Below are 13,489 nucleotides of genomic sequence, written 5' to 3' on the forward strand. Positions count from 1 at the left end.
AAGGGGTAAAAGTTTCTATAATAGAGAGCTTAAAAAAAAATATTTTTTTTTTTTTTAAAATTATAAAAAAAAAAAAAAAAAAAAAAAAAAAAAAACCACAACAGAGTCCAGGGTTGGGATTTGATTGAGATATATCCCTAGATTCTAGAAGAGCCAAAATCAATTTTGGATTTAAGTTGCAAATTTCATTCCCATTTATTCCACTTCCCTACTATGTGGCTTTAGGGTACATTAAAAACTTCTTTCCAATCTATACAATAAACTATGCCCTGAAAACCTTCCTTAAACCCTAGAAACACTGAAAATGGTTAACTTATCTGCATACAACACACTTTTGGAATAACAGACTTACCTGTTGAGATGCCTGAATATTTCCTACTGTCATTGGAGCAGGTAAATTGCCAAAGTTTCCAAATTGAGAACTCTGAAGATTTTTTTCATCAAAATAGTGTCCAGAAGCTCTGTTAAGTGGATTAGAAAAACTCTGGTTTCCAGGGCCATGTGGTCCATTAAAATTTGGTCCTTGAGGTGAATCAAATATTTGTTCATGTCTTTGAAACTGCAGTCCTTGGGATGGGGCATTAAAAGCATTGCCAGGTGGATCATTATATGGCCCAGTCTGATTGAAAGATACTGATTCAAGTCTTTGTGAAGGATGATTGTCAAATCTTGTGCCTTGAAGACCAAGGGGAATATCAAACCTTGATGCCTGCTGATGTTGTGGACCATCAAATCTTTGAGGTACACCATCAAATCTTGGTTGAACCTGCTGTCCAGGTGGTCCATCAAACCTCTGAGGGCCTGGCTGACCAGGAGTCCTTTCAAATCTAGGACCTGGCTGACCATGTAATCCATCAAATCTTGGCAATAGTGACGGCTGACCTGGCTGCCCATCAAACCTTAAAGCATGACAACCTTCAAATCTTGGACCACCTTGACCCAGAGGCCCTTCAATTCGCAGGCCACCTCCTGGTACAGAAGGACCGTCAAACCTCATTCCACCTCCTTGTTGGACTAAAGGGCCTTCAAACCTTATCCCAACCCCTGGTTGACCATGTGGACCCTCAAACCTAAGGTTCCCACCAAGCTGATTATGTTGTCCCTCAAATCTCAGACCAGATACTGACTGACCATGGGGACCCTCAAACCTCATTCCAACTCCTTGCTGTAGCAAAGGGCCCTCAAATCTGATCCCACCACCTGGCTGACCATGAGGTCCATCAAACCTAATTGCAGTCCCTGATGGACCATGACCCCCCTCAAATCTAAGTCCACCTACAGGCTGACCTCGGGGATTATCAAATCTAAGTCCACCCACAGGCTGACCATGAGGTCCCTCAAACCTTAGACCGCCCACAGGTTGACCACGATGTCCCTCAAACCTCAGACCACCCACAGGCTGGCCCCCTGGTCCCTCAAATCGCAAACCACCTGCAGATCCCTCAAACCTCAGACTAGGGGAACCTTCAAACCGAAAACCACCTCCTCCTGCTTGACCAATTGGGCCCTCAAATCGCAGAGGTGTCCCCACTGGTCCTGGAGGACCTTCAAATCTCAAAGGACACCCACCTCCTAGCTGACCTTGTGGCCCTTCAAATCTCAAAGGTCCTCCTCCCCCCATTTGTCCTGGTGACCCATCAAACCGAAGAGAAGCTGGTGTAGGAGGTCCATCAATTCGAGGGCTTAATTTATTAGGTCCTTCAAAAATCATCTTGGTTGGGCCATCTCTTGTTACTGATGGCCTACTAGGTCCATCAAATAATGGTCTGTCTTCAGCTAAAGCTGTAAGTCGCTGATTTGTATCCAGGCCGGCAAATCTTGATGCTGGGCTATCCACAAATGGTTTATCTGAATCTTCATATCGAGGTCGCTTAAGTGGAAAACGATCATTGAATGGAGATCTCTGCTCTTCTCGCACACCTTTTAAAAAGGAAAAAAAATATTTTCACTAAATCTTGAACTTGAACTCCGGACCTCAGGTGATCCACCCACCTTGGCCTCCAAAGTGCTTGGATTACAGGCGTGAACCACCACGCCCGGCCTTATTTTCACTAAATCTAAAGTTATCTTAAAGTCTTCTACTTTCATATAAATGTTTATCCAAAGATATAACTATCTCACTATATTAGAGGGACAGGAAGAGACAGACAGCATCAAGCAGCAGATAAGAGGATGCCCTCTAGAGTCAGACACACCTGAGTAACAAAAAAATTACCATCCTATCAACATACTAATTTCATTTTGAGTGCAAGTTATTTAACCTCTCTGTTTTATTTCCTATCTATAAAATGGGGAGAATATACATGTCATTGTGTTGTTGTGAGGATTAAATCAAATTACATACAAAAAGAACCTAATGAAGTACCTGACATACAACTGGCCTTAGAAATATTAGCTCCCTTCCCTTCCCTTTCCTTAACGGGAAAAAACATACAAAATCAATGGGAAAAAAACCGGTAATTTGAACAGTCACAAAAATCCATCCCCACTTAGCTTGTTCATTTTCCCTTCACTGCTGTGTGATTCAATAGGCATAATCTGATTTAACTTTTTCTACCTTTAGCAGAGACTTGCTCGTCATGTCTTCTCCGGCCCTCATGGGGTGAAAGATTCTCAGCATAAGTACGACTCCCAGATATAGGAGAAAGACGTCTTGCTCTTTCACTAAATTGTTCTTTTCTGTCAAACTGTGCTCCACTATTCCTACTTGCATGTTTACTTTTGGATGGCTCACATTCTATTCCAGACAACAAGGCATCAGTCAAAGGGTAGTCAAAAATATCAGGATCTAAGAGATCAAGTCTTGGAAATGAATGCTGAACCTGTGTCCTTTTCAGTTTTGCTTTATGTTCATAGTAGGTTAATTCAGCATCAGTTAAGAGAGGTTTCTTTTTTAATCCACCTTTATTTTCTTCTGTAGAACTATCCCGTACATTGCATCTATGTTTACCTTCTTGATACTGAAATAGCTGTCGAATTTGATGTACAACAACAAGGAAGTCATCCTGTGTAATTTCACCAGATGCTAAACGTTCACTCGTCTGCACAGGGGTGATAAAAGGAAATAAAATATTTTAAATATAAAAAGTACTTACCAAAAAAATTTGACAAAAGAGAGTAATGACTACATGGGATTAATCATAGTAACTACCTTTTGAAGTAATTCTCTTTTGCTTGCAAGAGTTAACTCTTTAGGAATCTGAAGATTGGCATCTACACTTAATCGATGCTGCTGCTGCTTTGGGGCTCGAGGTGATAAAATTCCTTTAGTGCTTGACCAGCTCTCCCTATGCCTTAGATGAGGAGGTTTACTATGTTCATCAACCTGTTGTAAGCTGAAACCATAAAAGCAATATATTACTTAAAAAAAATTTTTTTTTTGATATTCAGGACCATATTTAAAGATCCTTTTCAAAGGACATGGTTAAAATAGATATATATAATCACGAAAAGAAACTAAACAAATGATTGAGAGCACAATATATGAAATCAGCTAAAACAGATATGAATTCTGATTCTTGCATGTCTTGGAATGCAGCCTTAGTGGGATTAGTTAACCTTTCTAAACTTCAGTTTCCTTATCTGTAAAATAGAAATAATAGTATTTAACCCACAGAGATGTAAGAATTAGATGAAAAAGAAAGTACTAACTAATAGCACCCAAAAACGCATTTTCCAATTTTTAAATTATCTTTTAAAACATACATACTATTATACTTGATCCAAAATGTTAACATCATACCTTTTATTTTCTTCCCAACCAGATTTCCATCTTTTGGCAGACTTGGAACTTTGCCAGTTTTCTATATTCTCCTTTGGTTCAGTGCCTGACTTTGTAGAATGCTGATTTGTGACTTCTTGTGGTCGCTCCTCTTCACTCTTTTTCATTCGCCTTGGATCCCGAATATCCTGCTTAGTACTTCTCTTAGCATTTCTGTCTTCTCTTGAAGATGGTGTAAACTCTTCCATATGTGACTGCTTAGCTCCAGATTGGCGAATCTTTCCAGCTTTAGGTGTAGATGTTGGAGACATACTCCTTTGCCTTCGTTTGGGTGATCGCCTATCTCTTCTCTTTGGGGAATGTATAATTGGTGACCTAGACTTGGGTGATCGAGATCTTGATCGCTTTCTAGTACTCGATCTCCCTGGTTTTGTCCCCTGTTTTTCCGACTCTTCTGTTATTGCATCCTGTTTTTGTACAATGCCATTTATGATTTTATTTCTACTTCCAGGCAGTCTGTGTTCAGATGATTTCATGTGCTCATCTTTATCCTTTTTTTCTGCAGTTTTTCTCTTCTCTTTCACATCATCATCTTTCCCATCAGTCTTATCCTGAAGATGCTTTTTTAGTCTTGGATCTCTCTTATTCATATCAGACAACCTCATACTCTCTGATTCTTGATTTTTCAAGTCTTTTGTGTGAGATAATTTGTTTTTCAAAGGTGACGGCGATTTTGATTTTGATTTTGATTTAGAATCTAATTGGTCAAGTTCTTTCTTGGTTATTTTTTCACTTGATTTACTTTTTTCCTGCTTGGATGAATTTAGTTTTTCTGAGGGTATAGTTTTACTTGTCTTAATATCAGACTGGTTTAATGTGTTCATTAAAAATTCTTTCCTGTGACTTTGATCTTTTCCATGAGAATGCTGGCTTATCCTGTTCAGACGAGGATCTCGGTTAGTTCCTTTCAAATCCTGAATTTGTAAGGATGGTCCTGGACGGCTTTTCTCAGACTGCACAGGAACCTGATGAGGAGCTTTAACTGCCATAGGGGGAATCTGTGAAACATGTAATTTGGATGATGCAGATCCAGGACCTAAACTGGATGTTTCTTGCTGAACACTAAGAGAAACTGCCTGAAATACAAAATAAATGTTCATGTCAATACTATAAAACACTCAGATTATTTGTCAAGAAACTGCAAATAACTGTATAATGCTTTATTCAATTTATTTATTCAATACCATATTTACACTGTAAGCTTTTTCATTTTTTGTTTTATTTTACACTGTAAACTTTAATGTATAAATTGAGATTACAAGAAAAACTCCGTGATTTAAATGGCCCATTATTTGTTTTTGAGATTTTGTAATATAATCTCTAAACAGAATTTAAAAAATTGTTTCTTTTCCTAATTATTCAGGATTCTGAGCCAGACTGCTCCTAAGAAATTGTTAAATCACTATACTCCAGCTGCACAAGAATCAGTCATTTCAGCTACATTCTAAGTCCTAAAATTTAGTTTCTCCCAAAGTGGTACTGTTAATGAACTTATAAAATTCTGCCTTACTATACCTCACTGTCGAATAAGCTCATATGCTAAGTAAAATAACTTAGTATAAGGTCATTCATTCATAGAAATCTATAATCTTCCTGGCCTCCTTAATTTTGTCACTGCTGCTCACAAAGCATAAGCTCATAAAACATTAAAGACTATGCAAAAATATTTGCCACAACACATCTACCATCTTGGGACTGAAATATTAAGTCCATATAAGGTAATGATTAAACAAAACTAAGATGCTGCTTTATAAGATAGCAATCTAACAGAAAACTATTTGGATGAAATAGTGTAGTTTTTCGGTTTCTTGGAAGTTTTCTTGAGACAGGGTCTTGCTCTGTCACTCATGCTAGAGTGCAGTGAAACAATCATAGCTCACTTCTGCCTCAATCTCTTGGGTTCAAGTGATCCTCCCAACTCGGCCTCTCAAGTAGCTGGGACCACAAGCATGCGCTACCACGCCTGGCTAATTTTTTTTTTTGTAGGGGCTGACCATGTTGACCAGGTTGGCTTCAAACTCCTGAACTCAAGCAACCCTCCCATCTCAGACTTCCAAAGTGCTGAAATTACAGGCATGATCCACCACACCTGGCCTATGCAGTTTTTAATCAAGTGAATTTTACAATAAGGATATAAAAATATAGTCTAATAAATATACTGTAATTTGTAAAATAAAAGTAGAAAAGAGTATACTATTTAAAAAAGTAACGTTAATAAAATTCAAACATAAACATTACTTCCCTGTTGTAAGACAGGTTTAAAATATTTAAAACGTTAATCTCCCTTACTTACCAGTTGTGCCTTAGCTTGCTCTAGCTCGAGCTCCAGCTTTTTCTGCTGAAGTTCTAACAACTGTTTTTGTTTTGCCAGCAACTGCTGCCTTATCAGTTGTTCTTGTGTAAGATTCTTTTGTATATCAGGAACAATTGGAGGAGTGGAGATGCTAGGGGAACTGACCACCGTACCAGGTGTTGAAGGCTCCTCAGGCTATAAGAAAAAAATAATTTGTTTAAGAAAAATATATCAGCTAAAGGAAGCGAGGGAGTAAATGAAAATTATCAGCTTTACTCATTATTATCCAAATTCCTAAATATCACACAGAAAACTGATCAGGAATTTAAAACCCAAAATAAATGTTACATAATACCTAAACAGTGTGAATATATTTCTAAATAAAAACTTCAAATATATACATACTCTTTCTTTTCAAATTCAATCAGTTCACTACAGGGTATTCTATTTTGGCTTTCTGGCAGTAAGTTCTCTAGAAGAACTCAAAATGTGCTAGTTGAAAGTATGTTACATACTATTCATATTAAAACTTACCGATTTATTTAAAAATTTAGGATTCACATGGATGCTAGACGTATTCACATTGGGGGGTAGAGGTTTAATTGGCCAAGCAGGATCTAATGAATTGACTCTGACGTCCAGGGCATAAAGTTTCTTCAATGGGAATATTTCATCCCATGTGGAACGTAACTTAAATAAACTTTTCCTAGTATTTTCATCCACCTAGAACAACAGAACAATTCTATGGCTTGTTAAGTTACTATAGAATATTTTATATATTAAATGTTACATAAATCTGCTCTACTTCACATATATATAGTCACTACCAATTGGTAAGTATATACAACAGTAATAATTTATTAAAAGTGCATTTCTCCTTCAAAAACAGAATAATTAAAGCCATTTTCACCTAGCCTTCATGCAAACAACCAACCAGGCGAGCCTTGGTACAAAACGTTTCCACATCTTAGAGCTTAGTATAATATTCTTAATGTTACTCTTACTCTGGAAAAATATAAAACAGCTGGAAAATGGATTACCTAATGGCTTCAATGTTTTAAATTATTTACATAGCAGTACAAAGTTAAAATTAAGGCAAACTGCCTCACTAACCAATGCTCAGTAATCCTATATGGTTGAGTACCTATGAACAACTATTGTGATGTGGAAAGCACTTTAATAACTGAAATTCACAAAATCTTAACCACTGACAAGCCTTAGTTTTAAATAACTTATCTGCTCACGTTTGTGATGCCATAACAATTTCTAGAAAATTTGCCATTGCTGGCCACGGTAACTCATGCCTGTATTTCCAGCACTTTGAGAGGCCTAGGCAGGCGGATCACCTGAGGTCAGGAGTTCAAGACCAGCCTGGTCTGACCAACATGGTGAAACCCCATCTCTATTAAAAATACAAAATTAGCCAGGTATGGTGGTTCATGCCTTAATTCCAGTTACTGGGTAGGCTGAGGCAGGAGAATCGCTTGAACCCCAGAGGCGGAGGTTGCAGTGAGCCAAGATCATGCCATTGCACTCCAGTTTGGGAAATAAGAGCGAAACTCTGTCTCAAACAAGAAGAAAGGAGAAAGAAAGGAGAAGGAAAGGAGGAGGAAAAAAGAAAGGAAAGCAAAGAGGAAAAGAAACAGGAAAGGAAAGAGGAAAGCAAAGGAAGAAAATTCACCGTCAAGAAACCTAGGACTTTGGAAAACTGAGTTAGATTTTTAACATTAGGATAAACAGTAAAGCCTTAATCATATTCCTAAGTCTTTAAATAATAACATATTTATTACAAGGTCATTTTATTCAACTGTCAGGTTAATGCCCAGTTAGATTCAGTACAGGTATGCTACCAAACACCCAAGTAAATCTGAAGACACTGAAACTGAAACCAAGAGGTTGGTTAAGCTTCTCCTTAAACAACAGCCTCAGGTTAGCAGTATTCAACAACTGTGTACAATACTCTATTAATAAGCATTTTAATGCTATCTGATATAGAGCGTTCCAAATTTCTTCTGTATATACTATTTCTTTTCTCTAAGAACTTAACATTTCTCAAATAGCAACTACATATTTTCTTACAAACATGTAAAATCTAATACTGAATAGTTCTTCCAAAAAAATTCCAATTCTACGAATCTGACAACTGACAGAACACGTATTCATCTACTAAAATATAATAACTACCACCAATTACTGACCTTAGGAAACAATCTTTAAGCCTAAGTATCTCATAAGTGCCCTTCTGCTCAATGTGAAAGATGCAGCCTGACAGAGAATTACCTCAGCAGATCCCTTGCCTTCCTCAACATAATAGGGCTTTAACCAAACCACCATGTTACAATGTTACGGAAGAAATTTACAATCTCTAGATATGGAAACTAATAATATTAACCTAATTTCTGAACACCAAGGTGGGGGAAAAATATTTCCAAAATAACCTACAGCAGTTAACTGGTCCCACCATTCACACATACCAACAACATTCACCTAAAACATACTTGAACAATGTAACAAAAGAAGAAACATTTCCAGAAAACAAAACAAAACAAAAAAACACAGAAGTTTCAGGAACAATCACTCACGGGTTGAGACACTGAAGGATTATGCTTTTTTCCCCAGAAAATAAGTCAATATCGTAACACCAGAAATTTAAACAATGAAATCTGATTTACTCTTGACAATTTCAGATCTTTTTGCCTAATTCATAGTGATGAAACAGATGTTCAAATGAACAAACTCAATTTTTTTTTAAAAAAGCACAACTCTAAAAGCAAATCCATCTATTCTTACATGGATAATATGAACCCCTAGAATCTGCTCTAAAAAACTAACATAAAACATTAACTTCAGCCTCTTTCTTCGAAATGATACTAACAATAAACGTTAAAGAGAATAAAACATTTCCCACCACCCAAGAAAACCCAACACAAAGCAAATATTTATTTAATCAGGAACACATTTAAAAAAAAAAGTTTCTAAATGCATATGTACCTTTTCAAACACACAAATAAATGTTGCAACTAGATTTTTAGTAAAGGCAGTAAGATACTCTCTTCCAACGTTTTTCACAATAGAATCCATAAGGTACATAACGGGAAGCTTCTCTGAGGAAGGAGCCTGAATAAAAAGAAACTGAGAAGTTTAGTATAATGAATTCCCACCAAAGAATTACTTTTAAAAGTGAATTTTTAAATCTACAATGGAGACCTCTATTTTTGTTGATACCAAATACTTTTGAATTAATCTTTATGAAACTTAAGTGTTCAAACAAGTTCTCTTATCTTACGATCCTTAATTGAGCACACAAAAGCTCAGAATTACCAGGATGAACAGCTACCCATTTAACACTCAATGAAATACCAGGTTCATGTGGAAAAAAGACCTGTGTTTTAAGTGACAAAAATGAGGAGGCGAAGGAAAATTACTTTCTGTAATCCCAGTGTCAGTTTTGGGACCCATATTAACTTACAATGGTGTGCCTACACTCAAAGCAGTTTTTAGACCTCTTGAAGAACCTCTGATTTCCATAGCCATATTTATATGTTCAAGTCTATGAAGCTTTGTTACCTGTAAAATCACTAGGATTACTTCTCTATAATCCAAATGAACAAAAATTAAAAAACACTTCGCATGGGAAGTCAATGGCAAAACACTGAAACTTGCACATGAACATGCAGGAAGTTGCAAGTTTGTTACTCAGACAAGAAAAACTGGATGGAGCAGCCGCTGTATCATGTAAATCAGGTTCAACTTGACTCTGGAAGCCAGGATTTGTCCTGAAGATTTTCTTCACAGCCTGGACTCTCCGCCGAGATATTTTCCTCTGACATGCACAAACCAGGGGTTATAAATTTGTACAAAGCCAGTGTGGTGATGCTGATACAGGTAGCCCTTTCCAAAGTAAAGAAATGTTGCCCCAGTTCAAATGCAATGCCTACCCATCACTGGCTTTTAGAAGGCACAGCAAGCTTCCAGAAAGCATCAGCAGGTTCACAGACTTGTTGAGGAGCATTAAGACACACCATAATAAAGTTTTAACTGACTCCAAAGGAGCACCCATGATTTTTAACAGACAAAACAAAAAACTTAGGTTATCCCCATTTACCCAACCCATGTGTATAGGAATCTTAACCCTGCGTAACACTTAACCCACAGCTGCCTGAAGCTAGGGTAGGCTCACAGTTCTAGAGTACACAGTGCCATCATATTTAATAAAACCAACTGCCCATACAAGTGTGTGGAAATGCTCTTGCTTCTGATAACACCTTTATGACCAAAAGTTGGCTAAGGAAACCTTTGAATAATTTTGTATGAAAAAAATTTTTAAGGTACTATCTAATAAAAGGGTTCACCCACTGCATGTGGGTCAACTATAGTAAATACGAATTATGTCAAATGGTTTACTGCTGTGTCTTTACCATGTGTTTTACACCATTTTAGTCATTATTGTACTTATGAAGATAAACAGGCTCTCTAACACCAAAGTCCGTTAAGTAGGCTAATTTTTTATTATACAAGTGAAGTCCTTATATGTAATATTTTTCGCTACTGCTCTCTGGGGAGGAGTCAAATTAAGTGTGAATCCTTAAGTTTAGTAACGCAGAGAAGCTAAAGAATAAGGACACAAACATTCACCTCCAAAACACAAAACCAGGCCAGTTTGCTACCAAGTAACAAAATCCCTCCCGTCACCCTCCAACCCAACCCGGATTTAGTTCCCCAAAGTGATTTTTACATCTTTTCCTCAATCCGGCTATACAAAAATAACCAGGAAACGTGTGCCCCCAAAATTTCAGCTGTCTTTTACCAGCAAACAGCCCATCTATTTTCACCACTGTGTAGCGATATACAAACCACAAGTTTTATGTGGTCACTATATTCAGTATTTAGTTTTCGGTTTTTGAAGGTCTTCTGGATCCATTAAAAACCAGCAAGGAAACTGTTCTTTTGAGTGACAACCTGAGCTGCTAAATATTAGACGCTGTGGAATATTAAATCCCAAGTCACGAAGTAATTAGAGTTTAAAAATCAGTGTTTTTGCCTTAAAAACACAAGTGCTTTAAGGCATTTAATGTCAAGTTAAGCCTTCATCAAGGTAAAAACTTAGTTTTCATGTCCAAGATGTTTGTGGTATCAATATAAAGCATGTTGAGTATGAGGAATGCTTCCTTTTTAAATCTCATACTTAAAAAAAAAACAGCTGTTTTACATACACATTCACAGGAAAATGAACGAAAACTTGTATTTTAGCTGTCAGACTGAGCATGATAAATTTGTTGAAGCCCTTAAAAAAAAAGGGGGGGAAAAAACCCTTCCTTTTCGTCCTCTTTAAAGTATGAAAGGACCACCTGAAACCGTGTATCTTGTGAAGAGATATACCCAAAAGAGTGGATGGAACCTAAAGAAGAATGAACCCAAGTCACTTAAAGACTTTTGTTTAAAACACACAACCACGTAGATAAAAATAAGTCTTGGAAACAGATTCTACACCTTACAAAGGTAAATAAAAAAGACAAATACATATTTTATATGTTTTATTCACAAATTTTATAATACCAGTCACACATTTCAAAACCATTTATTAGAGTCAGACCACTCAGTTTTACACTAGACAGAAACCGTCTCTAAACAATATATTGGTGGTTGTTGTTAAAGTGGCCTTTAAAAAGGGGTTCACTCTGCTAAAAGGAGGCTCATCCTGATAATTGCAATCACTAACAACTAGAAAAAACTAAACCGTAAGTACAAGCTTGAAAAATAAAATGTAGCACTGGGACGCTATTAAAACTCATTTAACTAAGTTTAACAGTAACTTTACTTAAATGACATATCGCTCCCATATGAATCCACAGAAGAGGAGTACTACAGGGAAATATAAGGTGGCAGAGGACCACTTCTGTCAAGGGGTAAAGAAAACACTCCTTCACTATCAGGGAAGGGAGAAAAAAAGAGAAAAGGAAGAGGAGGAGGGACTGAACTTTTCAGAGAAACTGCAAGTACTTGTTACCCGCTGGGCCAGCTCTCCACCTACAGGTTGGATAAGATCTCCTCCCTCCCACCCAAACCCCACCCTCAACCCCACTTGCCCCCTTATTTGGGGACAAATCAGACCCTCCGATAGGAAAATAAAAGTTCTATCTAGCCGCCCCCACCCCAAAATGGGGCTGACGGGTGTGAGCAGCTGCCTGGCTGGCAAGGAATGGTTTCTCCTCTCTTCCCTTTTCGCATCATGTGCTTTTCAGGCGCCATGTTGGGCTCCTAACAGGCGGCTGCTCCACTCGGGGCCAATTCCCTATTCCCACCCACCAACACCTCGCTCCCAGGTCCCCCTTCACCTCCTTCCAACCCACAGAGCACAATTACCAAAGAGGGTGCTAAAGGAAAACGGGAGACCCACTCCCCCACTTCCCAGAGGGTTAAAATGGCTTATGTTAACTCTTACTTCCCCAAACCACAAACTGCCTTTAAGTCTCCCCCACCCCAAAGGGCTCTATTCAAAGCGTGTTCGTGTCGGGGTATACAATGCGGTGACCTAAAAAGGGAGTTGGTAAGCGGAAGTGGGACTCCACCCTTTATCCTCCCCACTCCCTCCCCTCGAGAGGCCCAAGCTCGAAGCCTGGGCCAAAGACCGAGCCAGAGTTGGAGGCGGGGTGTGGGGTGGGGGGTTGGAGAGAAGGAACACTGTCCCCCTTTGGATGGAAGCGAGACCTGGGATGAGGCTGACACTAAAATCAGGGAGTATTAGAAGAATAGGAGGCTGCGGGGTGTATAAAAACCTTGGCGGTTTGGGCCTCGATGAGAGAGACGATCTCCTTGGCGAAGGGCAGGTTCTCCTCGGCTAGAATGGTCAGCATATTGATGTGCGGCTTGCTATTGAAGGTCAGGTCTTCGAGCGATGACTGATAATCCCGACAGGCGTCCTCCCGGGCCCCCGCAGCACCGGCCTCGGCCGGCGTCTGCTCTGACATTGCGCCGCGGCCCCCCTCCGAGATCCGCCGCAGCTGAAGCTGAAGCCGCTCTGGATACCCCGCCTCCCTTCCGACTCCTCTTCCTCTCCCCGGTTCTCTCGCGGCTCCGGCTTCACCACATGCTGACCGCGGAGGGGGGATGGGGGACGACACAGGGGGAACCTCGGGTATGAAACGCCGCCGTCTCGCGGGTGATCTCCGTCCACTTCCAGCCGCCACAGAAGCTTCTTTCTCCACAGACACAAAATGGCGGAGGCAGTGGCGGCTCCAGCTCCGAAAATGTCTGTGTTCCCAACCGCTGCGTCGTGCGAAATGAGTTAGGGGAGGGGAAATGTGAGGTAAAAGGGCGTGGCCGTTGATAAAACAAGGCGTGATTGGCTGACCCGGTAACGTCACGAGCCCCGCCCCCGGCCCTTCCGCAGGACGTCCTGGCACCGCCTTCTTCTC

The 13,489-nt window shown here is 39.2% G+C and overlaps 1 protein-coding gene across 2 annotated transcripts in view; it reads right to left on the reverse strand.

Moving 5' to 3' along the window:
• PCF11 (PCF11 cleavage and polyadenylation factor subunit) overlaps positions 1–13,489 on the reverse strand; it is a 27,094-nt gene extending 13,605 nt beyond the window's left edge. The window contains exons 1-8 of one of the 2 annotated variants that reach the window (XM_032295880.1): positions 12,851–13,489; positions 9,066–9,191; positions 6,609–6,797; positions 6,075–6,269; positions 3,743–4,857; positions 3,152–3,335; positions 2,951–3,041; positions 353–1,920 (exon numbers count right to left, since the gene is read on the reverse strand). In XM_032295880.1, the coding sequence (XP_032151771.1) occupies positions 353–1,920; positions 2,951–3,041; positions 3,152–3,335; positions 3,743–4,857; positions 6,075–6,269; positions 6,609–6,797; positions 9,066–9,191; positions 12,851–13,042 (3,660 nt within the window). In that variant the 5' untranslated portion in view covers positions 13,043–13,489. Of the gene's footprint in view, positions 1–352; positions 1,921–2,557; positions 3,042–3,151; positions 3,336–3,742; positions 4,858–6,074; positions 6,270–6,608; positions 6,798–9,065; positions 9,192–12,850 lie in introns of both variants that reach the window. The other variant, XM_032295879.1, reaches the window with a different exon arrangement.

Source organism: Sapajus apella, unplaced genomic scaffold (genome assembly GCF_009761245.1).
Source record: "Sapajus apella isolate SASKATOON/1434 unplaced genomic scaffold, GSC_monkey_1.0 scaffold34, whole genome shotgun sequence".
NCBI classification, from domain to species: Eukaryota; Metazoa; Chordata; class Mammalia; order Primates; family Cebidae; genus Sapajus; species Sapajus apella.